The sequence below is a fragment of the Euprymna scolopes genome, chromosome 22 (genome assembly GCF_053919585.1).
Source record: "Euprymna scolopes isolate OS-2025 chromosome 22, ASM5391958v1, whole genome shotgun sequence".
Lineage (NCBI taxonomy): Eukaryota > Metazoa > Mollusca > Cephalopoda > Sepiida > Sepiolidae > Euprymna > Euprymna scolopes.
In genome coordinates, this window is record NC_136503.1 from 46,175,543 (window position 1) to 46,203,083 (window position 27,541).

Here is a 27,541-nt window from a genome sequence, read left to right on the forward strand (position 1 = left end):
CTTTTAAAATCATGTGACTGTAAGTCATGACAAAAAAAAAAAAATAAAAAATAAAAAAAAGGATGAAATTTCAATAAACAACTTCTCTAAATAGAGAGCAAAAAAGTTTGTTTTTGCATAATTGTTAATAAATTATTTGAATGTTATTAATGCACAATATACATATATAAAAAGTTAATTATATTAAGATTAAAAAAAAAAAAGAAATCTTCATAACAAAAACAAAACAATTTATAGGATGCATCAATCGAACAGTGTCAACAAGAAACAAGGGTTGGCCTCTGTTTAGGAGGATTATATAAAATACATCTTGTTTAATGAAATCATCCAAAAAAGAATGCATGGAATATTTGAGATTCAATGATGTACTTCTTTTTAGTTCTTATTTGTAACAGATCTTTTATCGTCTATCAATAAAACCAAGTCAATTAGCAAATGCTAATTGCTAACAGAACTGAATAAAATGTCACATGTAAATTGATCAACCATGTGTTTGTTAAAGGAAAAAAAAAAAAAGTTGTTGAAGATTTGTTGGCAATTTTTTTTTGATTGAATGTCCTCAGAAACTCATGAGTCTGAATAATGAATGCATTATGAGAAGAGAACTGTGGTCGTCTAATATCTAAATAGGTTATCGATCATTAGAGACGTTATACAATCTAAAAAGTTACAGCAGATCAAATCCAGGTGAAATTGAAGTGTTGGGAAGGAATAGTCATAATCAGCAAAACTTTTCCCACTTCTGCCATCATATACGAGGTTTGGATTATCAACAGCAACTGAAGTCCCAAAGTTTCACAGTTTTGTCATAGGAACCAGATACGATGGTGAGATCATTAAATTGCAAGCAGGTGACACCATCTGAATGATTCCGTAAGGTTATCAAGCGTTTACCAGTCTCCAGATTCCAAACCTTAAAAAAATAAAATAAAATTATTCAGATGACGTAGCATTAAATTCAAAAACAAAATGAAAAAAAAAAAAAAAGAAAAAAAGGACAATAAAAGACGAAAGCAGGAGAAAGACAAAAGACAAAATAAAAATAGAACGAAAGACGAAGAAACAAAAACGAAAGACGAAGAAACAAAAACGAAAGACGAAGAAACAAAAACGAAAGACGAAGAAACAAAAACGAAAGACGAAGAAACAAAAACGAAAGACGAAGAAACAAAACAAAAACGAAAGACGAAGAAACAAAACAAAAACGAAAGACGAAGAAACAAAACAAAAACGAAAGACGAAGAAAAAAAAACAAAAACGAAAGACGAAGAAAAAAAAACAAAAACGGACCCCCCCCCGAAAGACGAAGAAACGAAAAAAAAAAAAAAAAAACAGAATAGGAAAAAAGAAAAAGGGCGAAAAAATGAATAGAGAAAAAAAGGACAAGAGAATAAGAAAAAAAAGGAATGAAAAAAAAAAAGGGAATGAAAAAAAAAAAAAGGAAAAAAAAAAGGAAACAAAAAGAACAAAAAAAAACAAAAAAAAACAAAAAAGTATTTTTATAAAAAAACAAAAAAAATTACTTTTTTCATTCTGTACTATGATTTGAACTGAAAATGACCCAGATGAAAATTGTATTGTTCATTAACAATTTACACATCCCACAACACAGATAAGAACATTTTTGCACGGGCCAAGATAAAAATGTAGTATCTGTTCCGGAAGATGCTGCAATCAAAGATCATTGCCCTTGTGGCAATCTTTTGGTCCATGTATGTATATACCAGCAGGCTCTCACTATCCAGTTCCCATTTCCCACCTCTCGGGAGCTGGCCCCCTTTTCCCTTCCCCTCTCTCTCTCTCTCCACATTAAAAAACAGCCTTGTGCCTAATTTGCTCAGTGGGAAAGCAAATAAATACAGCCATATTTAATTTTAGCAGAGTTTCCAATGGGTAGCTAATTTGTACAAGTCCTAGAGATGAAAAAAAGTTTTCAGTGGGTAGCTGATCTGTATAAGCCTTGATCTTTAAAATTTTGCAGCAAAGAGGAAAGATCTTTCTTGTGGACATGAAAAATTATGTGCAGAAATTCTAAAATGTCTAATATTTTTATGGAGCAATTCCAGGTTTTGATTGGTTGCTAGCAGAACGTGGATTGCTTTGATTAGTCAGTTCCTATCGCCAGAGTATAAGTAGAACCTTCCAATTTTATTTAATTATAATCTCATATCAAAAATATTGCAATATAAACAAATTCAGAATTGAATAGATAAAGCAAAGAAACAATTTTAAAAATAAACATTGAAAATATTATTTCTTTTTTTCACCTGATAATATATTAAGTTAGGCTAGAAATCTTCTCCCTGGCATGTCAAACTTATTTGCATCACAAGTAAATTTGACAAAATTTTAATATAAATGGAAGAAAAACATTATTTGGTTCTTATATAGGAGATACACATGCTAATAAAGCAGTTCAGAATAAAATAGCAAAAAAAAATTATGGATAAACTTATCAATTAAAGATATTAGTATACACCAAAAATTATAGAAAATTATCAAGTAAAATTTTAATATTAAATCAAATTAATTTACATTTTGGACTCCACAAACTCTAAATGGCATTCATGTAGAGTCAGCATGGAATAGAAGATTATTTCCCTTCTAATATAAAAACACCAGTCTTATTGTTCATTTATGGAACCCAAATAAATTTTTTGTAAATTTTACTCGATAATTATCTATAATTTTTGGTGTATACTAATATTTTCAATTAATAAGTAAACATATCCACAAGTTTTTTTTTTGCTTTCTACAGTATTTCAAAATGTTTTATTTTGGATTTAAATAATAGCGAGTCATTTTAATGGTAATATGGAGAGGATAAATAAAAAATCTTTTGCATCTATTCATTTTGATAAAATTATGTTTTAGTAAGTTCTTAACTTTATATCTATATAATTATAAAACTCAAATGACCTTGTAACGAGTGATGTAACCCACTTTCTGGTTTACGATATCCGGTTGCGCATGCGCGCATAAACATTAGCCCATAACAACGTAAACAAATAAATGCAAATCGCTTCTTTTGCAGATTTTGACTTGCGCACTGCAATATATTTGCGTTATTATTTCAAAATTATTATTTAACATAAGAGTGGGGGTGTTTTGCAACTATTCTTTATTACATCTATACTGTCACTATTTTCTTACAACTAAACTTTAACCCGTTGACAAACATAAGACAATTATAGTAAAGCCAAGACTACTACTACTCTCTATCCGTCCCTTTTCCTTCCTTCCTTTATTTTTGTTTACATCTCTAGATACAAAATAGTTGTGTGAGAACGGTGAATTTGTTGACACATTTACTAATCCGCTTCAATATTAGTTTTATTTTATTTAGGTTTTATTTTTTTGCTTCAGGTTTAATTATTTTTTTAGATTTTAAGTTTCTATAACTTGGTTGGAGGATTCCAATATGGGGTTTTCATTCTTATATTTCTCATCAGTAGGTTCAGGTGTGTTTTTGCTGCTAAATGACTTTCGTCAGCATTCGATTTGTAGGAAAATCATGTTTAATTTTCGATTTTTGAGCGGTTATTTGGAAAAATAGTTAACACGAATAGGGAGGATTTTTCATTTTAACATACTTTCATAGAAATGTTTCTGTTATGTCAAAAAAAACAAAAAAAAAACTATTTTCTTTACGCCACAAGTGTCATGCTCATACATGAATTCCATAGCTAATATAACATACTGACCCAACGAGTCACAGGTAGTCTAGTATTAGATATATATTTATTACCAAAATAGATTTTCAGTTTGACCTAAATACAAATGCACCTTACACATTTGTTTCAGGCTAACAATTTTTTCTGCTTATCCTTGCAGCATGTTCTTTATACTGAGAAAGAAAAGAAAAAAAGAGAAAGAAAAGAAAAAGAAAAGAATGTCTGTTTCAGTTTGCAGTTTGTTGTTTAAACAAACTGAAACAGACATTTTTTTTTCTTTTTTAAATATTTCAACTAGGAATTTTGTTAAACTGGGATCAGTTTTCGTTTATGCTCTAAATATCTAGAAATCTCTTGCATGAATCACATTGATGCGTCAAATGCATTGCTATTTGGCTCTAACTCTGAAAATTGGTCAATTTTATATATTAGAAGAGAAAGACATATTTCTGATGAAGCTACCTTTTATGAGCAAATGTTTTTTTGCTTTTTTTTTCGTACAAATGAATCATTTGTTTTGGAGCCATTTTCATGCCTAATTATCATATTTGGTTGAAAGGTTTTGTTCTGTTTTAATGAGGTAGACAGGATGGGAGTGTAAGAAAACTTCTGAAAACGTTTGTGCCAAAATTATTAACAACCAATATTTGATTTATATTGAGATACATGTGAAATATGGCAGTTCAAAATGAAATATGAAAACTTGTGGATATGTTTATTCATTGAAAATAATAATGTAGACCAAAAATTATGGAAAATTATAGAACAAAATTTTAAAAGAAAAGTTAATATTTGAACGCCGTGAAATCTGAACAACAAGATACATCACAAGTTTATAATTATCTTCTACACCACGCTGGCTTGACACAAATGCTGTTCAGAATTTGTGAGGTCTGAATAGTAAATTAATTTTATTTATTTCTAAAATTCTACTCTATAGTTTACTGTAATTTTTTTTAGCATACACTAATATTTTTAACTAGCGGGGGTACCCGGCGTTGCCCGAGTGTTTGTTTCCAGGACGGGGGGGGGGGAGTTTTAAAAAATGTTATGGTAGGTAAGTAGGAAGGATCAAACCCGGAGTCATGAGTAAAAGTAGGAAAATAAAGTGTGAAAAAAAAAAAAACATCTGCAACGTTAACAGTTCGGCCACCAAGAAAAGTCCATTCCAGTTGTTTAGGAAAAAAAAAAAAAAACGACTACGGTAGGTCGGCGCGAACGTGAAAATATAATGTGAATTGTCCAGCACGCTAACCACTACGCCACAGAGCACTGCAGCTTAGTTTAGTGATTTTAAATAACTTCACATGAAAGAACTACGAAGCCAAACCGGTGTTCTCTTCTCAACTGTTCCTTGTGAACGATCCCCAAACGGTGTTAAGTGGTGGCAGGGGGAGGAGGAATTTATTAGAGAGAAAATATTTTACCACTTCCATTGATCTTAACCGATTTTGGCCGTGACTTCTCAGCAGAAAAAGTATAGAAATCTAAGATTATCGAGGAATTTGAGAAATAATAAGCCTATAACACACCTCAGATATTGTTCTGCCGTTTGTGCATATTATATTTGCATGAAATACCTTGATTTTTAATCCTATTAATGTCAAAATCAGACGGGAAAAAATGAGTTCATTTTATTTATATAGATAGATTAGTAAGTATACGTAATGACTAGGGCTATGACAAGAGAATATTCTTATTATTTTGACTCTCAAGTATATATTCGACACAGACACAGTTAATCAACCGAGCACCACATCACTATATATAGAAGCATATAAGATATCAACGGATATACACTCGAGAGTCAAAACAATGAAAAGAATGCTATTGTCTCAGCCCTAGTAATGACGATGTGGAGTGACAATCCAGTAAGCACAAACGGGTGGTGTTTGATATCTATAGAGAAGTGTTGGCATTCAAGCGTGAAACCAGTCCTATATGAAAAATACAATAAATGCAAATATTAGGTGCTATCGGGGTTTGAGGCTACAGTATAAAAAGACATCTTTTTTGTTCTAGATCAGTAATATTGTTTTTTTTTTCTCATGAATGTGAGGTTGCTGTTAGTTGTGAAAAAGATGAAAAAAGAACGAACGCATAGAAGATAGGAAAAGAACGAGAACGAATAGAACGAGAACGAATAGAACGAGAACGAATAGAACGAGAACGAATAGAACGAAAACGAAAAGAACGAGAACGAAAAGAACGAGAATGAAAAGGAGGAAAAGAAAAGAACGAGAACGAAAAGGAGGAAAAGAAAAAAAAAACAAGGGACAGAAAGAAAACCATTTAATTTAACTGATATCATTTCATATTTACATGTACCAAATATACATTTGATTTAAATGAACGTCAAACAACCACCAAACTTAAATAACCAACCTTCCTTATTGGTCGACTTATTTCAACAATGATGATCAGATTGCAAATAACATTCTTAAAGAAAAACAAACACGAACGCTGTCAGATAACGTTTATTTACTCCTCAACCTAAAACTTTCAGTGGTGATTAAGTCATTTGAAAATATTAGTAGCAATAAAGTCAACATCGCCTTCATTTTCTTTGGTTTCTTTGTCACTTTTTTCCTTCAAGTTTTACATCATACTTTTCGTAATTATTTTATTCAGATATTTTTTACTCAATTTTATCATCTGCGCCTTTTAAGTTACATGCAAAATTATTGTGCATAGTGATTCTATTTCAGAGCCTGTTAATAAAATTCTATTGATAATACCAGATGATCACATAATTTAACAAATCATTCATTTCTTTCAAGATTTTCATAACCATCAGTAATTTATGTAAATCACTTCGAATTTAAAATAATGTAAACAAAATGATTGTCTGGAATGAATCATCTTAGAATAAAAAATGTATCAACAATTAAAGTTATGTCATGGGTTTGCATAGACGACTTCCTTTCATTCTTCAACTGATAAAGCATTTCCAATTTTCATTCATTAATTTATATACAATCACCATTATTTGTTAATGATAATTATGAGGCAGTTTAAAACTAATAAGATTCTTATTTCGGACACCAAAGTTTTTTTTACTTTTGTACATATTGCATATTTTTTCTTAACATTTGTGGAGGCAGGGTTACATATACAGTAACAAAAACATTGGTTAAAATATGTCAGAAAAAGCAAACTGCATCAACACTGCCACTCTAGATTAAGTAGAATCAGAAATAAGGTGCTCCTTGCTTTGTGTATTGAAGCAAAAAAAAAAAAAAAAAAAAAAAAAATTAACCGTGTTTGGAGTAAAACCTGTTCCCATGGCCTGACAGAGGAAGCCAGAGTTTCATTTTGGCCAGGGTTGCTACTACCTGCTATTTGCAAGAACCAACAGTGGCAGACTTTAATAATGGCTGCAAGTGACTATGGATATCAATGACCACGGACACACATAACCAACAATGATCATGGCCAAAATGGTCAATGTTGCCAATGGCTGCCCATTACACAACAGTCACTAGCAGACATTACAAAAGCCACTAGTATAATTTTTGGGAATAGGACATTTTCGGTTTAGCAGATTCGGCTCAGCCGATTTGATTGCATGGATGATTAACTCAATAGATTGTTCATGTTGTGAGGGTGGGGAGGTTACTGAATAACACAAAACTCAAAATGTTCAAGCGAAATGAGTTGCTTACTTTGATTGTCTTGTCATCAGCAGCACTCACAACTCTCCAAGAATCTGATTGTAGACATCTGAAAAATAAAGTTTACATTACAAGTCATGACACACACGCAACAATATTTCGACATTTTACATTTGTTTCACTTTTTTATCTAGACACAATTGTCTTTAAAAGTTTTGAACTGATGTCATCCTAAAGTGTGCAAGTTGTTACTTATAAAGGTTAAATAGCTTCCAAGTTCTACAGAGTTAATTTGGTACCTGAATATTCTTAAGTACCCTCCACTGCTTTGATACCATTTACAAGGGAGAGAGAGATACAGACTTAGGAGAGACAGAAGGGGATAGAAAGAGAAAGGGAATGGTCAATGCTTGTTGAGAAATCACATCCAAAATAAACAAATCCAACGAAGAGTAAATAGCAAATTATGACAAATCGGGCATATTTAAGCATTCATCAACAATTTGATAATAAAATCAGATGCTGAATGGTATCTTTCATGAAAGATGCTGAATGGTATCTTTCATGAAAGACAAGCTGAACATGCGACAAAAAAAACAAAAAAAACAAAAAAAAAAAAAAAAATCGCAGATGGAAGATGGTAAAAACAGGAAATGAGATGGTGTCCGAATTTAACTTAGTAACAGGCAAATTAGACGTATTTAAATACTAGAACCTGTAAAAACCAATTACATATAAGCATTTACAAGTAGGACAATGAGAAAGAAAGAAAAAGTAAAAACCATTTGAGATAATTATAAAATTTTATTTAAAGACGGAAAAATAAATTGAAAAGGGAACGAGGAAAAAAATAATAAAGTCTGAAGTTCACCTTTTAACCATATAAAGGACTGTATTTTGACTGTCAAAAAAAAAAAAAATGTCCCCTTTTGGTGAACTTTAAAAGGTTCTAGTAACAGTTCAGGAGAGAAAGAATAGAATTAAAAGATAAGATTAAGAAAGAGGCAAAACTTACTTTGAGGTTAAGAAGCAAGGATAATTTATACAGAATTATTTTTAGAAAGCAGAATTGTCATTCCTGCTTGAGATAGCATAAAAATAAAAAAAAAATGTCTCATTGGATTTTCTTCTGTTTTTTTATCAAACAAATCTGCATCTTCAACTTTCTTTTACTCATATTTGTCGGCTTTTACTTAGGGAGAAAATATTACTTGATCTGATGTAGCTTCGACAGCTTAGAATGAAAACTTTATTCTTATTAGAGACTAGCGGGGGTACCCGGCATTGCCCGAGCGTTTCGAGGTGTGCGCTCTTCAATAAAAAAGAAACCCCGGCCGGGAGGACGGAAGTTTTGGTAAGTTGGTAGGATCGAACCCTAAGCCTTGAGGCGAAGTTGGAAAATAAAATGTGAAAAAAACTTGACATGTTAACCGCTCACCCAGCCAGAATGAGTTACTGAAAGATGTCTGAATTTATTTAAGTAAGAAGAGAATTGACAGGTGCCCGCACTTAATGACGTCAAGTAGAAGTCATAAAGTTAACATTTTGTGTGAGCGTTACGACGACGAAAGCAATAGCTATTCAGCAGTTAACATTTTCTGCAGGACAGTTTTTAATGAGGTCAATAACCCGGTTTGTTTGTTTTTACCTAACATTGGGGAAAATCAGTTCCCCCATTTATTAGGGGAGTGTCTTGTCTCCAAATGAAAGCAACCGACATTGGCCAAACGTTACATCACTTTCTAGAGACCACTGGGCGTGGGCCAGGGATTCGAATAGAGTTTAGCTTTTTTTATACCGAAAAACGAAAGTAATATGCGGCAATCCCAAAATGTTGAATATTTAACGTTTCAATGTCGGGCAAATTAAATAAACAGGCGACCCCTGTTCGTAACTCGTAGATATTATGATTTTGACGCGATATAAGTTTTAAAAATGAGCAACGGCCTCCAGAAGCTGGCGAAAAAAATCCTTTTGCGGACATACACAAAAAGCGAACATACATACACATTTTCACTTTATATATAGAAGGCTCTTCTTGCTGCACCATTGAAGATTATACACTTTCCTTTTCACTTTGAATATTTCCTGAGGAACAAGCAAATTATTGTTTGTACTGTCACTTTTTTCACTGGTCTGAGGTTTAACATTTGCACTTATTTCTTTTCTTCTAGACAAAACTTTTGACTTGATTTTTTAAGACTTATCTGTCTGAACTCAGCCGGCATTTTTCTCTGTATTTTCGTCACCTAGACAAAAATTTAACTGATGAAATAGGACCTACATCTAGAGCCTCCTGATGTCTCGCCACGATGGGTTACTACATCCAAGTCCATCAAACAATGACCTTTCACTCCCAAAGGCCAAGGCAGCAACTGCCTTTTTCACTTCCATTTTCGCTTAAAATCGGCGAGCAAAAAAAAGAAACAGTAACGTGCTATCAGTAGAAGCCTACAACTACTTGCATAGAGGGGAGGGGGGGGAGGTTAAAGAAAGAAAAGAGAGAAAGAAGGGTAGATGGAATTAAATTCTGACAATCGTAGCTATTTGTCACCCTCCTCCTTACTGCAGAAAGATATAACACAAGGCGGGGATTGAAAAGGCAGCACACAAGAATAGGCATACTGATGCAGGTTCTGTAGCACTGAGGTTGAGAGTGTGGGCCACCTGATTTCTGGTTGCAAAGTCCTACTTGGAGATGGTTATTATACAGATCGCCATAATGGAGTTTGCAAATACCTTCACTGGAAGATATGTAAGAAACTCAACATTCACTGTAGTAAAAAATCCTGGGAACATATACCCGAACGAACAGTTGGGAATGACAACTACACTATTCACTATGACTACATAATCCCTACTGCTACATATCTAGAAAACGCAGCTGTTAAACCAGATATAGTGATTTGGGACAGAGCAAAACAAAAAAGCGACCGTAATAGAGGTCAGTGTACCCAATGATACAGGGCTTAACAGAGCTGAGAGGGAAAAGATAACAAAATATCAAGTACTTATGTATGATATGAAACGAAATTGGAAATTAAAAGACGTTTCAATTATACCAGTCATCATAGGAGCAACTGGGCTTATGAAAAAAAACTTTAAAAAGTACATAGCAAGCATACCCGGTGAACCAAGTGCAAGTGAAATACAAACGATTGCACTGAAAGGGACAGCTAGAATCCTGAAAAGATCTCTTGGTTGGACTCACTAAAATAGGGGTAAATGTCAGACATCTAGTTGGATGTCCCATCCCCTAGAAGAAAAAGTTTAAGAAAAATGAAAAAAAAAAAAAAAAAAATACACAAAAATGACAGTGCTGATTTCCTTTTCTGCCTGTTGGCAGTTCTATGTGCAGCGACTCCGGCGATTAGGAATAAACTAACCCCTTCTCAAAGGGGAAAGGTAAAACCTGGGAAGAACGTGCTCCTAGAACTGCATGGAACCGTACTTCAACGCAACAGAAGCAAGGTCATCACCTACTCAAAAATAGCCCAGACTGTCAGAGTGATTTCGAGGACATATCTTGATGCGTATGATTAGCACTTACTCAGATTGTGCCAGGTACAGTAAAGTTGGTGACAGTGGCCAAGTGATTAATGATCTGAATTGAAAACCTAGGCATGCAAAGTTTGAATCCAGTTTGAACCACAAAGACATTTTCATAAAACTCACACTTGACCTTATGACTAGCATCCTGAAAAAGGAGTAAATAAAATAAGGTATTTTTGGTTGAAGGTATTAACGTTAAGAGGAGGAAGGAAAAATGGAAAGAAACTTAATAGGTCCAGAGATATTCCAAATAATGTGATAGAAAATCAACTACTTAAAAGTTAAGAGACGAGTCCTCTTAGAACACTAATGCACTTGATTAATTGCCAAGACAAAAATTCATCCACCAAAACATTGAAGTGCAGCAGTACTTTCATCAAGGTTTGTCTTTTTATGGAAATCGCTCCAGACAAAGCATGAATTATTGAAAGGACCTAACAAGAATAAAAGATGATTATTGCAAAGACAGGAGATGCCTATTTTTTTTTTTTTTATGGAAATCGCTTGAGACAATGCATGAAGCCACTTGATGTAAGGAAAGATGATTATTGCAAAAACAGTAGATGCCTATTAACCTTAGTTTTGAAAAGACCAGTAAGCAGGATGAGAGTTCCACAACTATTGACCTTAGTCTTGGAAAGACCTATACTAGCTTGGTAGGAGGAAAACAGTCAGCAGAAGGAAAGTTCCAGAAGCTTGCAGTTCTTTGAAAGAAGCTACTGGAATAAGAAGTTGTATTATAATGAGCTATCGAAACAGCGAATTGATGCAAGTTAACAGACTAACAAGCCAGACGAGCTGGAACAATGATAGAATGCAAGTCCACGCAAAACCAATCTTTGAAAAATACTGATTGAAAGTTTGCTTTATGAACTCTGGGAGAATTGCAAAAACTGACATTCAAACATCAGTTTTTGTTGTGGCCATGAACAAAGTCAAAAATGCATGCGGCTAGTTTCTGTTTTTAAACACAAAAAAATTTGTTTTCTTTACACATTCCATGTTCAAAACTCAGTGTCTTGATAGCATACACCTTGTAATGTAGAGAAAATATTAATTTTAATCTACATTTTTAAAATGTGTATTTTTAATAAATCAATTTTTTTTTTCATGTTAAAAATCAATTCAATATAATTTTAATTTTCCATTTGGAACATGTCACCAATATCATGTAAATAAATTTGAGACTTTATGAAATGCTTTGAGAGTTGAACATGAAATGCTAAACATAGTATGAAAATATTTTCTGCAACAAAGTAAAAACATTTTGATGAAATTAACCACCCGATTGAATTGACAAAAATCACTTTTTTTTTTAAAAAACATTTTATGATTTTTTAGATGGAAATTGGGGCTACAATACTGGCTTATAATTGAATTTGCCTGTATACAATGATAAAGGCAAAATTATAATTACAATGTGCGTACATCGAAATTAGCTTATATCCTTTTAAATTATATCATTCTGTTTTTGTCTGAAGAATTGTATTTAAAGGTAGTTAGCAGAAGACGATCACACCCAGAGGGAGCAGCAGACAATTGGAGTGACATAATGTAAAGTCTACAATGTATTTTCTGTTATTAAAGTATACAGGGAAAACTTTTTATGGATTGGTTGGTTGTTTTATGGTATATCAACCCTTTTCAGGTTATTTAATGTCAAATCCAGTGATTTTGAAGACAATTTTTTTTAATAGAATATATATATATTTTTTTTTTCAAGTCGGTTTCTATTTAACCCATAGTTGGGACCCTAACAGGTACTACCATTCAGAGCCAGAGTGGACCTGGGAGCAATGGCAATTAAAGGGTGGCTCCACACTCCCCAAAGCCTGCAAGCTGGGGTCTCACCATCGGATATAGTTTAAGGTCATATCCAGGACCACTTTTATAAAAACAAACGTTGATTAACTCACATTTTCTATAAGTCTATGTTTTTGTTTCAGTATTTTGTGAACAGATTTGAAACTTGGATTTCGAGATGAGATAACTGTTAGCGAGTATAACTAACCAGGGTATAGATGTAACAATTATAAACATTGATATTTTTTGCTTCCCCATCTCTCCTACACTCCTGACCTTGTATCCTCTTTCTAGCATTTCCCCAGATGATGCAGTTTTGATTTCCAAAGTCATTGTGGTTTGATGACCAACCTAAGGTGTTCTAAAAAGCAGTCTCCAGAACTGCATTAAAAGATTTAAAAAAAAAAAAAAAAAAAAAGAAAGAAAAGAAAAAAAAGAAAAAAAAAGAAAAAAAAGACTAATAACTGTGCCAAGTTTCATTGCTCTGCTGCTTTAAGTGGATCAGAGGTATTACTTATTGAACATTCCCCTATCTGTACTTTTAAAATCATACCCATGTTTTAGTCTGTAGAAGTATATACATTTAGTAGTTAGCAGAAGACGGATACAATCAGAGGGAGCCGCAGACAATTGGGGTGACGTAACAATGTAAAGTCTACAATTCATTTATAGAGGAAAACCTTATGGAAACAACCGTTGATTAACTCGCATGTGCTATAATGATAGATCTTCTATCTTTTTCAGTATTTTCTGAACAACAGACTTGAAACTAAGATTTGGAAATAACTTATCAAGTAAAACTAACCAGAATATAGATGTAGCAGTTATAGACATTAATGTTTATTTCCTCCCTTATCCCTCCTACTCTCATCACCTTGCATCTTCTGACTTCCCCCACTTCCAGCCATGAAGTTGTTTCTGAAAGGAATGCATTTTCAAGATGATAAAGCCTTGAGTTCCTTTGTTTCAGTATTCCTTGAACAAGAGCCTTGAAATTTGGATTTAGAAATGAGATAACCGTTATCAAGTATAACAAAGCAAGGTATAGACTATCATGAAGGATCAACTGTTGAAAGATGTGTGGGGAGATAATGAAAGGTCTTCATAGATTGAAATATGTGTAAGCTAGGATTTAGGGGTACTTTGCAGATGTTAGTCATATGCAGAGGGAGCACCTGTAGCAGTGACAGTTGAAAACATGTACAAAATCTATATCTATAAAAGTGGAATTGTTTGTGTGTGTGTGTGTGTATACGTTTCCCTACCAAACTACTCTGTCAATTTTTAGTCTAGAGACTCGAGATTTGACATAAGGAGTATTGAGATTTGGGAAAATCTTTAATTGGTTTTCGGCCAGAAATTTGGCTGTCAAGGGGTCAAAATTCAACGATGTGATCTTTTAAAACTCTACGAAACTCCTCTGCCAGTTTTGGGTCTAAACACTTGAAATTTTAGATGTAGGTTACTTTGACATGGATCAAAATTTTTAATTTGATTTGAGCCCCAAACAAATGTTAAGGTCAAAATTGGTGTCAAAGTTTAAAAAATTTGATCTCTGCGGTCTCTACAAAATTACTCAGTCAATTTTTGGTCTAAACATTTGAAATTTTACATAAAGTGTATTCAAACATAAGGTAAGCTTTTTAATCGTTTTTTTTGCCAAAAGTTTGGCTGCCAAAGGGTCAAAATTCAAAAGATTTGACCTTTGCAGTCTCTAGCAAACTATTTAGCCAATTTTGGGTCTAAACATTTGAAATTTTACATAAAGGGTATTCAGACATGTAGCGAGCATTTTAATCAGTTTTGGGACAAAAATTTGGCTGCCAAGAAGTCAAAGTTGAAAGAGTTGACCTTTGTATTCTCTACCAAACTCCTCCACCAATTTTGGGTCTAAACATTTGAAATTTTAAATGTAGGTTATCTGGACACAAGTCAAACTTTAATATATATATATGCATGCGCACATAAAGTTATGAACAATACGTAGGGCCCTAGCAAAGCCGGGCTGAACTGCTAGTAAATAAATTTTGACTCCTGAACTGTATTAATAATTCTCCAAAGCACAAATCTTGTCAATGGAATAATCTAACACAATGGTGACTCATTTTTTTTCTTCTTTCACTGAACACTTGAAGTGGTCCTAAATCGTCACATTCATTTCATCATTTCTCATCAAAACTCATCCCATGCAAAGTAATGCTCATTTGCATAAGTGAACTATCATCGCACAAAAATAACAGAATTCCATCCTGTAAACCAAACGCCCTAAGTTCAATCTCTGATGAACAATATACGGCATAATCATCACTCTTATCTTGTGGACTCGCAGAGTGGCTGCTACAGCAGCACACGTGACATAACAATATAAAGTATGCAAGTGTTAGCCATGAGGTTAGGGAATGGTGGGGCGACCAATGCTTAAGTTCTGTATTTCTATCTCTGCCCAACTGTCATGGAAAAAATGACATCCTAAAATATTCCTAGTGCCAAGGTTTCCGCATGTGTTATCGACCATGAGGATTGCGCCATGAAAAAGATTCTCATTGATGAAAATTCCTAACAGACAGGAAAGGAAATCAGAACAGAAAAGGTTCACCACAAAGGCTTTCACTTTAGCAAGAGAAATTAGTATTCAATACAGACCGAAATACAGACCAATACAATCTCTCTCCCACTTCCCAACCATATACTACTCCTAGGATAATTTCTGACAAAGTATTAATATAATCATAAAAAAATGAATCGATCATAGTTGATAGCTCCCTCTTGACTGATTACTACACCAAGATGTAGAGGAGGGTGCTAATCCTTTTCCTGGATTACTCCATTGATGATCCTTGATCCTCACCTTATGATGCTGAGTGTTTAACAAGTAGGCATCAAATACCGTTATTTGAATCCTTGTTATGACTCCACTGAGGATTGAACCCTGGTCTCCTGGTCCATTAACAAACACTAAACATTATGCCAAATTGTACACCGTGTTTCGTCTCAGTTGCTCTACTGACAAACTTTCTCTTTTCACTACTTTTTTTTTTTTTACATAGGCATCACCACATTATCAAGGCCAAGAGGCCACTCAAGGATAAGGGTTAAAGAGTGTACAGTAGAAATTGGACAATATAGTAATCATTAGTAATGAAAATTTGGTAAATTTGATAACTTATATGGAACGGTTCATCAAGAACTTATTTACGTTAGACTTGAAGACAACCATATTGTAGTCAGCCAGAAAGCAGGAAAACGGAAGACAATTCCACAGGCGTGCAGTTCTAAGAAAGAAGCTTTGTTCATGGAATCTACGTTTAGGTTTAGGCACAGATAAAGAGTGGGGGGAATTATTGATAGTGTTTACAGCTAGACGAGTGTTTCTTGTGAAAGTTTGGCGAGGGGGGACCATAGACTGAAGCTCAATCGAACACTTTCCATGAAAATAACGATACATCAGAGACAAACTCGCAACATCTCTTCTGTGAGATAGAGGTTGCAAGGAAGAGAAAAGGACATCTCCTACGAGGCTACGAAGTCTATTTTGAACTCTATCAAGGCAGGCCAAGTCCTTTCTAGCAGCTCCTGCCCAGATGTGGCAACAGTATTCCATCTTTGGACGTACCTGGCTCTTATATAGATAGAGAATAGCATCAGCATTGAACCAATTTTGAAAGGATGATAGAGATTTCATTAAAAAAGAATTAGAAAACCTGTTACAACAGGATCTTACTGAACCTGGTTGTTCTTTGAAACTAGGCTTAATGGTTAAGGATGTAACCAAGAAGGCATACCTGCCATAAGTACATTTTTATGATATCCCTTCTTTGCATTGCTTATACCTTTGATACGCATCTTATAACGTTGAGTGTTTAGTAAAAAGGCATCAAGTACCACTTTTTTCTTTTAATATATCTTATTCAAGTTTTCTGATCTAATGTAATTTATATATATGAAAGGCAATATGTGTGTGTCCATTTCGTGTATGTCTCGCAAAGGCTTTTTTTGCCGACAGTCCCGGGGTCGTTACCATCGCTTAAAACTTTATATACTCCCTATATAATAATATATAGGATTTGGGAACATGTGTAGTGTCTAGATTTATTTACGTTGATTTTTACAAAATTATTGCTATTTTGGCTTCTCACGTGTTGATTGGGCTTTTTCGTATAAAAAGCGAAACTAATTCCAAGAAGGCACCGTTCCCTGCCCTCTGGGGCCGGGGGGGGGGGACAAGTGTAGTATCTGTTCCGGCAGATACTGCAAGCAAAGACCATATGTGGGGGTAACCCCACATATCAGACCTTGGTCAATGTAGGGGGCAACCCTTCACACCAATTGTCACTATCCAGCTCCCATTTCCCACCCATCGGGAGCTGGTCCCCCTTTCCCTCCCTCTCTGTCCACATTAAAAAACGGCTTTGTGCTTAATTTGCTCAGTGGGGAAGCAAATAAATACAGCACCGTTCCCGGCAATCGCACCAGGAAACGTCCAGAAGCAATCAGCTTTGATCAATGTGAGGCCAAACTCCATATATCAGACAATTGCTATTCAATCTGGACAAGGGAGTGCTGGTTTCCCCCTCCCCAACATCTTGGGCAAAAAACCAGTCAAAGTTGGGTAAACAAAGCCAAAAGCTACCCCACAGCAAAAGTTAAGTCCGCTACTTTATGACCTCATTAATGACGTCAAATAGAAGCAGTAGAGTTAACTTTTATTGCGCCCACGTGTCAATTGTTTTTATTACTTAAATTCAAACGTGTCTCTGTTAGTATGTCGCGGTGGCTCAGTGGTTAACATCGCACGATTTTTTTTTCACACTTCAATTTCCAACTTTGCCTCAAGAGTTCGGGTTCGGTCCTAATGCTCACCTACTAATTTTTTTTTTTTTTTTTAATTTTACCCCCCCCCCCGGAGTTTTGATTTACCCAAAACCACACACACCTCCAAACACTCGGGCAATGCCAGGTACTCCTCCCGCTAGTCTATAATATAAATCTCACCTGTCTGTTTAAATGTAAGTATGTATGTATGTATGTTTGTATGTCTGCCTAAAACTTGACAGAGGCAACGGATTTTCATGAGATCGGTATCATTTTAAAGTCAACCCTTCGGATGACAAATATCAAAAAATTAGCCAAAAACATTAATTCCTTCACCCTCAACTGACCACTTTTCTACAGGGAGGGTTCACTTTTTTCGCTGATATTTTTGAAAGCCATCCCTTCTTTTAGATTTTCTAGCCTTAATTTAAATCTACATCACTTCTGATTTGGCGATAGGCGCAACAGCAAAGATTTCAGGGTTTTTTTTTTTCCACATTCTTAGCCTCCTTCGCGGTACGGGTTTGAGCCTTCCTGCCTACTACCACTTTTTTTTTTATTTTTAGCTTAACACACACCTCCAAACACCCGTGCAATGCCGGGCACCCAGGCTAGTACAATATAAATAATGGTTAGAAACTTTGGATCCACCCCTATGTCAATTATCATGAAAATCAGTTCCTTCATGGAATGGCTCCGCTTTTCCTTAGTTGGTTGATTGTTTTACGGCATACCAACCCATTTTGGGTCATTTCACGCCGACTCAGATTTTATAAAAGTTGAACAAAAAAGTAAAACAATTTCAACAAGTTTATCTATTTAATAAACTCAATATATTTAACAGATTTATATATCAAACAAATTCATAAATTATCAATAGATACACATTTTATAAACAATTTTAATTTGGCTGTTTAGATTATACGGCATATCAAACATTATGGGTTATCTAAAAATCAAATCCACATACCATTGGACAAAGTTTTGGAATGTAGGGCACACATGTACAAATGTACGTGTGAAATAGTATTTAAACAAGTAATATTTTTTTAATAGATTTTCTTTTTTGAGTTTTGTTTATTTGCGAGGTTTTATTTTCAATTTCCATTTCTTCAGGCGCCTCAAATTTGTTTGAGGTTATTGAAGCAGAAGGTATTATTTCTTTTTACTTTTCTCATAGTTATTTATTTGAGCGATAAGTTTCTCATAGTTATCTTTTTGAGTGGTGTCCTGAGGTTTTTGATTTGTTTTTTGTACAACATCGGCAAATGCTTTTGTTCTCATATAGCTTTGAACAATTTTTCTAGCTTTTGGGAATGGTAAAGTTTTGGTGTGTTTTACATACATTATCTCCTGTTCCGTCTTATAAACATCACAGGTCCGCACATATTTTCGCACTCACTGTGTGTGGTTTGGGTCATGTTCACCATGCTTCCCATACACTTGGTGTCCTGTCTTTATGATGACCAAATTTCTGACATTTGAAACATTGCAGGGGAGTTAGTATAAATTGTTCTACCCTTTTTATTGTTATAGCCAATCCTGACATCTTCTGGCATTGATGGTTTATCAAAGGTGAATATATATATGTGTGCGTGTCTGTATAGTTTTGTCTGAGGGCAATTCTCTTATATTACTTTACACCCTGTTTTTTTTTTTAATGCCATTTCAATTTCTTCTGGTGTTGCTAATGAAAGCTTTCTGCTTCTCATAACGTGTTCTGAGGTATTTAATCTAAAATGTGAATATGCTTTGCATTTGATGTTTTCAGCAGATTTTTTGCATGTTTCTTCTAGCAGATGGTCATTTTGAAGTTCTTTTAACATTTTTTTGATTTGACCTACTTGATATAACTTTTTCAATCAGAAAAGGGGATAACATGTTTAGTTTGATTTCATTCAGGGATTCAATAATAATAAATTTTGACAAGTTGGTTTCAGAATCTGAATCGGATAAATACCTTTTGGATTTTTTTAAAAGAGGAAGCCATAATTCAGTTTTTATTTTCATTGGTTCTATGCTCCTCCACCTAACGGAATTCAACTATGGTTAAGAATAAACCAAGGGGAATACAATACCAATATACTTGTGCCAAATAAATAAATAAAAAAATAATACGATCCTCTGCCAAATTCTAACAGGAGTCATCAGTTCTTTCTTAATACAATTGACCAACAAAAACCGTCCTCTCATGACGAGATCGATTCTATGCATGCGTCAGATGACGTCATGACCTGATTTAGTTTAAATATTTGAAGAACTCACAATTTCATGTACGTCGTGTTAGTTCAGTTGGTTAGCGCGTTGGTTCATTATCTAAATGTTTTGGGTTTGAATCATGTGAGATGTCTTTTTTTTTTTTCGATTTTTTAAATTTAAATATTGAAGCAGTGTTATTTAAGCCATTTTTCACGTAACTTTCGTTTTTCTGTTTTTTTTTTTTTTACTTCGCTTATTCTTAGGTTTTCATTAACCCCCCCCCCCCAACCCCGACCGTACAAACACACCCAAAAACATCCGGGCATCCACCGATTTTTTAAGTTTTAATATCGAAACAGGCTTATTTAAGCCATTTTTCACAATTTTTTTTTTGGTTTTTATTTTTCAGAAGTTTTAACGTTCGTTTTTCTGTTTTCTTTTTGTTTTTCAGATTTTCACATTTAACATCGTTCCTTTGCCTTACGTTAGTTTTTTTTGGTTTTTGTTTTGATTACCCCCCCCCCCCCCCCCGCTTTATTTTTCAGATAAGGTTTTACGTTCGTTTTTCCGTTTTCTTTTTTACTTCGCTTATTCTTAGGTTTTCATTAACAACCACACACACCTCCAAACACTCAGGCAATGCTCTCACCCATCTATTTAAATGTATGTATGTATATATGTATGTCTCGCAAATACTTGACAGAGGCAACAGATTTTCACAAGATCGGTATCATATTGAAGCTCGACCCTTCGAATGACAAATATCGAAAAATTGGCCAAAAACATTAATTCCTTCACCCTCAACTGGGCACTTTTTTAACAAGGAAAGGTCGCTTTTTTCGCCGATATTTTCGAAAGTCATCACCTCTTTTTGATTGTCTAGCCTTAATTTAAACCTACGTCACTTCCGGTTTGGTGATGGTTGCAACAGCTAACGTGTCACATTTTTTTTTTTTCACTTTTTTTCCTCCTTTGCACTAACGTGTTTGAGCCTGCCTGCCTGCTACCACTTTTCTTTTTTTGCTCAACCAACAGCCTTACACACACACCTTCACTTTCTTTTCCGCCTTCACGTCATGGGTTCGAACCTGCCTGCCTACGACAACTTTATTTATTTTTTTTTTTTACTCAACACACACTCCCAAATGCCTGAGCAATGCCAAGCACCCAGGTTAGTCTAATACATAAAAGGCAAAATAAGCGCGAGTGCTTGTGTATATCTACGAAACGCTTTTTGGGTGGGGTTCTTGCGTTGGTTAGATTCCGGGAGAAGTTTTCTTATACTTCCTAGATCGTAATATCTCAGATTCACAAACGGACATTGTCTATCTTTTTTTCGATAGAGTTTTAAAAAATTCCCTCGTTTCAAGTGATTGTATTTTTCGTATAAATAAAGCGAAACTAATCGAACGCAACAGCCAATTCTCAGACTTCGCCTGGGTAATATTTGTTCTGCAATTTGTCCTTAGTCAATGTAGGGGAAACCCTTTCTACTAAGACAATTACTATTTATTTGGATACTGCCAGAGCCCCTCCTCCCGATTTTGGCCTAGCTGCTTCCCCCCCCCCCACACACACATTAAAAACGACTTTTGTGGGAGGTTTAAAAGCAATGCCATTTCTTCAAGTCATCTTTTTGATTGACTACATTTAATTTGAACCCTTATCACTTCCGGTCGCGTCATGGAGTAGCGGTAAGACGTCACATTTTCTTTCACTTTCTTTTCCACTTTCGCGTCATGGGTTTGCGCCTGCCTGTCTACTACCACTTTTTTTTTTTTTTTTTTTTTTTTTTTTACACACACACACCTACAAACACCCGGGCAACGCTAGTATAATATAAACGATTAGGAAGTGTCCCACAAGAGCAAATTGGATAATACGTTTGGGAGAAAAATAACCGAGCTAGAGCATGTTGGGACTAGCAGATTGATCAGATCAAGCCCCATGCGATCAACCATCAGACCAAGTAATGGCCAAAGCGAAGCGTTGCAAGCCATTGACCACTGTTGCTGGATCAATGATTGCTCAACCATCAGGATTCCATTCTGATGTTTTATAGGTCACCACCCATGGCCAATAGGCGCCTCATTGAGGTGGGGTCGGTGGGCTCTTACCCCTCTATATAATAATAATAATAATAATAATAATATAGTCGGCATAGTGTACAGCTCCAGCCAATAGGGCAGCTTTTTCTTAAGAATTACAGAAGTTAATATTCGCTATATAAAGAAATGTAGAAGGATGTAAATTTACACAATCTGTATTGCATTTAATAGAAGGAAAATATTTTTATTGAACTTGTTCAGGTAAACGGACACCATTTTTTTCTATTACTAATAGAGATTTTGATATACGAAGCCGAACCTATACTATTACTATCTTTTAATGTTTAATTCAGTTTACTATTTCAGATTAATGTACCATTTTTCAAATACTCATCGTCAATTCAGCGAGTGAGTAGTAGAGTATCTGTTCTGTTGTCATGATACTATCCTCCCAGGCATTCCCTCTTCCTGGGAGGGGGGGGGGTAGTGCATTCTCTATTTGTTCATCACAACACTGCTCTCCCAAGCATTAACTTTTTGTGGAGGAGAGGATCGTGCAGTATCTCTTCTGAAGGTTCATGAAGTGATCCTATCACACATGTACATTGGAGAGTGAGGCTAGTACATGCTCATTAGTAACGATATTGTCCTCACAGCAAAAATATGCGATTATAGGAAGCATATTTTGCTAGCATTCCAAATAAGGTAAATGTTAATAAGTATAATCAAATGGGAAAAACCTAAATGACAATTGTTTGTAATCTGTATTTCTCTCTCTCTCATATATAAAATGATTTTGTCTGTATGAGAAATGGTCTCTACCAAACTACTCTCAATTTTTAGTCTACAGACTTAAAATTTGATATATAGGGGATTTGGTGCTGTGGAACAAATTTAATTCGATTTCAAAACAGTAAAAATAGCTGCTAAAAAAATCCTACTACATAACAGTATTTATACTAGGATGCAGAGAAAACGAAAAATAAGGCATCATTCATTACCTGACAACTCCAGTGTGTCCTTCAGCAGCTTTCCAATCGATAGTATTAATGCATTCCCCTGTGTGGATATCCCAGAATTTCAGGTTACAGTCTAACGATCCACTTACAATACGCGTCGAGTCAAATTGTAGACATGTGACTGCATTCTGGTGGCCAGTCAAAGTCATCATACATGTTCCATCAAAGTTCCAAACCTGAAAACATTTAATAAGATCAATATTTGTGTAGATAACTCTCCACTATAATAAAGAACAGGGTATCTTTCTCACACACATACACAATATATATATATATATTATATATATGCATACACACACACAATGTACGTGTATATATTTCTATATACAGGATAATCTAAACCAGTTTTTTTAAAACTTTTTTTTTTTTGCCATTACCCCCTTCATCACTGAACCAAAATGCCAGCACTCCCCTCTTTCAATGAATGCCAGAACGACGGTAATGTTAAATGTCATAAAAATTGGTTGCTTCTTCAATCAAACAGTTTGAAGAATATAAAAAACAATTTTAATAAACAAAATTGGTTAACAAACACCTTGAACTGAACATGAAATAAATTGTACAAGTGAACGAGTAATCATTAACAATTAGCTTAATTAGATGGGTCGGCTTCATGCATTACAAGCAAACTGCCAACATCAGGATGAAGGTTTGTCAGGAGCAGTCTTATATCGCCATGCTGTTATGTTGAGCTCGTTTCTTTGTTTGGTAAGAAACCTGGACATAGTACTGAATCCCCTCTCAACCAAGTAGGAAGTTGGAATAGCAATGAAAACAACTTGATGTCTTTCCACAGGGTTGGGTAATGTTTTGGGATCACTGTTTGCATCCAAAACACTTGGTAAAAGGTTTAGAACTTTGGTTTCAGATCCTCGTCATTTTGCAAACTTACAAATTTCAACACTCCTTTCTGCCTGTTTACTTGCTAGCACCTCCCTAAAAGTTCATATTGCCCCCTAGGAGGCGGTACCAGCCACTTTGAAAACAACTAATCTAAACTAATGAATGGGTTATCATAAATTTTGGAATAATATATATATATATATATATATATATATATATATTCCAAAATTTGTAGCTTTTAATATTGAAGAGGCTGTGCATGAACGCACATTTTTTTTCGGGGAAAAATATATTGAATATTAAATTAATTAATATTGAAGAGGGTGTGAATTTCGGGGATTTTAATATTGAAGAGGGTGTGAATTTCGGGGATTTTAATATTGAAGAGGGTGTGAATTTCGGGGATTTTAATATTGAAGAGGGTGTGAATTTCGGGGATTTTAATATTGAAGAGGGTGTGAATTTCGGGGATTTTAATATTGAAGAGGGTGTGAATTTCGGGGATTTTAATATTGAAGAGGGTGTGAATTTCGGGGATTTTAATATTGAAGAGGGTGTGAATTTCAGGGATTTTAATATTGAAGAGGGTGTGAATTTCAGGGATTTTAATATTGAAGAGGGTGTGAATTTTGGGGATTTTAATATTGAAGAGGGTGTGAATTTTGGGGATTTTAATATTGAAGAGGGTGTGAATTTCGGGGATTTTAATATTGAATCATGCGAGTGGCCAATATGCAAAAAACTCCGAAATTGAAACTTGGAAACCATACTCGCTCCCTCACCATTAATTTCCAAATGGACACATCCAATTCCCACCATGTAAAATTTAAAGCAAAATAACCCCCCGCCCTCCACCTTTACAGATCATTCTAGCTTTTTAACGTAATTAACCCCCAAAGTTTTTGCTATGGGAGATTAATTCTTTGCATTGGGGGGGGGGGAGGTCATGCTGGAAAGTTAGTTAGAAAAAAAAAAAAAATTACTCTACCAGTAGCTCTTGGTTAGGGTAGTACACCTTAAACACCCCACTTTTTTTTTTTCTTTTTTTTTAAACTCTACAGCTAAGTTCAAGTGGCAACCTCCACAAAAAAAACACTTAACTATTACTACCCCCCCCCCCAGTCAGAGTAACAATCTCACCTCCCAACAAGATATAAACATTGTAAAACCACATGTAATAACCTAAAAAAAAAAAAAAAAAAAAAAATTAACTGCCCTAAATCACCAGAATAGTCAGGAAATGAGGAACCATTTTATAGTAAATTAATATGCGAAACTGATCTCTCACTTAAACTTCTAACTAAAGATTTTCTTGTTTTCTTTCCATCAATTTTTTCAGGGTGTTTCCGTGTAATCACTTAAAAGAAAATAGAATCTCATTCTTTCGGAGAGTGGGTGATAAAAGATGTTAATTTACAATACTTTTTATGATGAAAATATCAACTGATAAGTTTTAACTTCATTTTTACTTTTAAATTTGTTAAATTCTTTTAAAATTAGATTTTACATAAGAATATCCAAAAATTTTTTTAGTGTGTGATGAATAGGGCTAGGACAACAGCATATTCTTTTCATTGTTTTGACTCTCGAATACATATTTGTTATCTTCTGTTTCTATATAGTGATGTGGTTCTCGGTTGATTAACTGAGTCGGATATATACTTGAGAGTAAAAACACTGAAAAGAATATTCCGTTTTGTCCTAGCCATAGTAATAAAATTTAAAACCTTAATTTAAAAAGAAAAGTATTTTAAAATTTATTTGGAGTTCATATTAAATTAGCGGGTGTACCCGGCGTTGCCCGGATGTGGAGAGGTGTGGGGTATGTGGGTAGAGGGTAAATCAAAACAAAACGGAAAATAAAGAATAAGCGAATGTAATAACCCTGTTTAAATATAACTTTTTTTTTAAAATCGTAAAAAATAAAAAAAATAAAAAAGAACAGCAACGAAAAAGAAATGGCATAAATAACCCTGTCTAAATGTTAAAACTTCTTGGGGGGAGGAAAAAAAAAAAAAAAAAAAAAAATCAGAAAAACAAAAACAAATAGCGAACGTAATAGAAAATAAAAAAATGAACATAAATGGCACAAGTAACCCAGTTTCAATATTAAAACTTTAAAAACCGAAAAAAAAAAAAAAAAAATTTATATCTGATATCTAGGCGCGATTATGCAATCTTAAGATAACGATGCTGCCACTATAACGACTGGTATATGATTGCGTGAGCGAAGTTAGGTCGTTTTTTTATATTTAAACCAATTAAAGAACGTTTTTCACGCATGCTTGTTTGGCTAAATTGTCATGAAGGAACGATTTTTTGCTACCCCTCTGTAGAAAAGTGTCCAGTTGAGGGTGAAGGAATTAATGTTTTTAAACAATTTGTGATATTTATCGTCCGAAGGTTCGAACTTCAAGACAATACAGATTTTGTGAAAATCCGTCGCCTCTGTGGAAAGTTTTAGGCAGACATAAAAAGAAAAAAAGCTTCCTTCAGTCCTACCAGACTATGGATACCCACTGTATGCGCGTGAATTTTTTTTTTTGTGGCAAGAGTTGCACAATCTCCAACCACACCTCTCCTGAGTCAACATTGTTGAATACCAGTGGCAAGTGGAGGTTCAGAACGACTGGAAACAATGCCGAGATAAGCAGAAAGCACACACAGCACCTAAAATTCCTAAATGGTCACCATCTGGGACTAACCAGGCTCAACGTTGCTTAACTTTGGTGATGTGATGAGAACCGGTGTGTCAACGTGATTATGCTGTATGTAGGCAGACATACAAACATTTAAATAGATTTTGCCTTTATATTATAGATAATACACTTTTAAAAGAATTTGGACGTATGCCTGAGTGTCACATGTATATGCTTGGTATTTTACTCTAGGCAACATGGTGAGTAATATAAGCACTTTTTTTTTTGAAAACTACCATTTACACGTTGCCATTTAAACTATCAAAGCTCCCAACGAAATAAAAAAATATTTAACTTAAAAACTAATGCTATATTTATTGCTTATACCTATCCTGAGACAGGCACCCTACTAATTTTTATATATATATCCCTGGGGGAATAAATTAGGAATTTACTGTGACCATTTGTTCTACTCCTTGTTGTCCATGCGAAAAAAATGGTAAAGATTAATTGCCAAGAAAAAGAGAAAGAGAAATAGGTTTTAATATTAATTCGCAGGCATGTGCCCACACGTCAACATTCAAATCTTGAACGTTCTTTCTATCCGACAGACTCCTATGTTTAAGAGGCTAATATATCTATAACAAGAAAAAATGTCTAGGCTTTACAGAAAGAAGCAGTGACAAAACATCTTTGGCAAAGGTAATAATTTTTCTTCAATTTACCTATGGAGCAAATATAAATATATAATAGGATTGAAATTGCAACCAAAATGAAGGGTCTGTTCTGCAGGAAAGATTCTTTTGGATGTTCTAAGAAAGTCAGTGAAATACAAAATAGTAATTTTTTTATACATGAAAGGAATATGTAAATCTATAAATGGAAAAGTGAAAATGTTTGCGTGCGTTCGTTTTCATGTATATCCAAGAAAGGCTTCTTTCCGAGAACTGATGGGTCGCCTCACGACTTAAAACTTTTTATATCGCGCCTAAATGATAATATCTATGAGTTAACAACCGAGGTCGCCTGTCTATTTAATTTGCCCGACTTTGAAAAGATAAATCTTCAACAATTTTCGATCGCCAACGCATTAAGCTTTTTCGTATAGTAATAAAAGCGAAACGAAGCTTAATAAGACATTGTTCCCGATGCAATCGCCAGGAACGTCCAAAAGCAATCAGCTTTGATTAATGTGGAGTTTCTCCTTATATCAGACAATTGCTATTCAATTTGGAAAATCCCCTTGTTATGGGGAGCTGTTATCCCCCCCCCCCAACAACTTGGGGAAATAAAAAAAAAAAAAAAAAAAGAAAGTTTTCTCGCAGAAAATAAAATACT

At 34.4% G+C, this 27,541-nt stretch overlaps 1 protein-coding gene across 2 annotated transcripts in view; it reads right to left on the reverse strand.

Moving 5' to 3' along the window:
- Window positions 1–213: 213 nt before the first annotated feature.
- LOC145243402 (uncharacterized) overlaps window positions 214–27,541 on the reverse strand; it is a 116,048-nt gene continuing 88,720 nt past the window's right edge. For both annotated transcript variants that reach the window (XM_080106252.1, XM_080106253.1), the window contains exons 12-14: window positions 22,704–22,897; window positions 7,340–7,397; window positions 214–913 (exon numbers count right to left, since the gene is read on the reverse strand). In XM_080106252.1, the coding sequence (XP_079962378.1) occupies window positions 770–913; window positions 7,340–7,397; window positions 22,704–22,897 (396 nt within the window). In that variant the 3' untranslated portion in view covers window positions 214–769. The remainder of the gene's footprint in view (window positions 914–7,339; window positions 7,398–22,703; window positions 22,898–27,541) is intronic.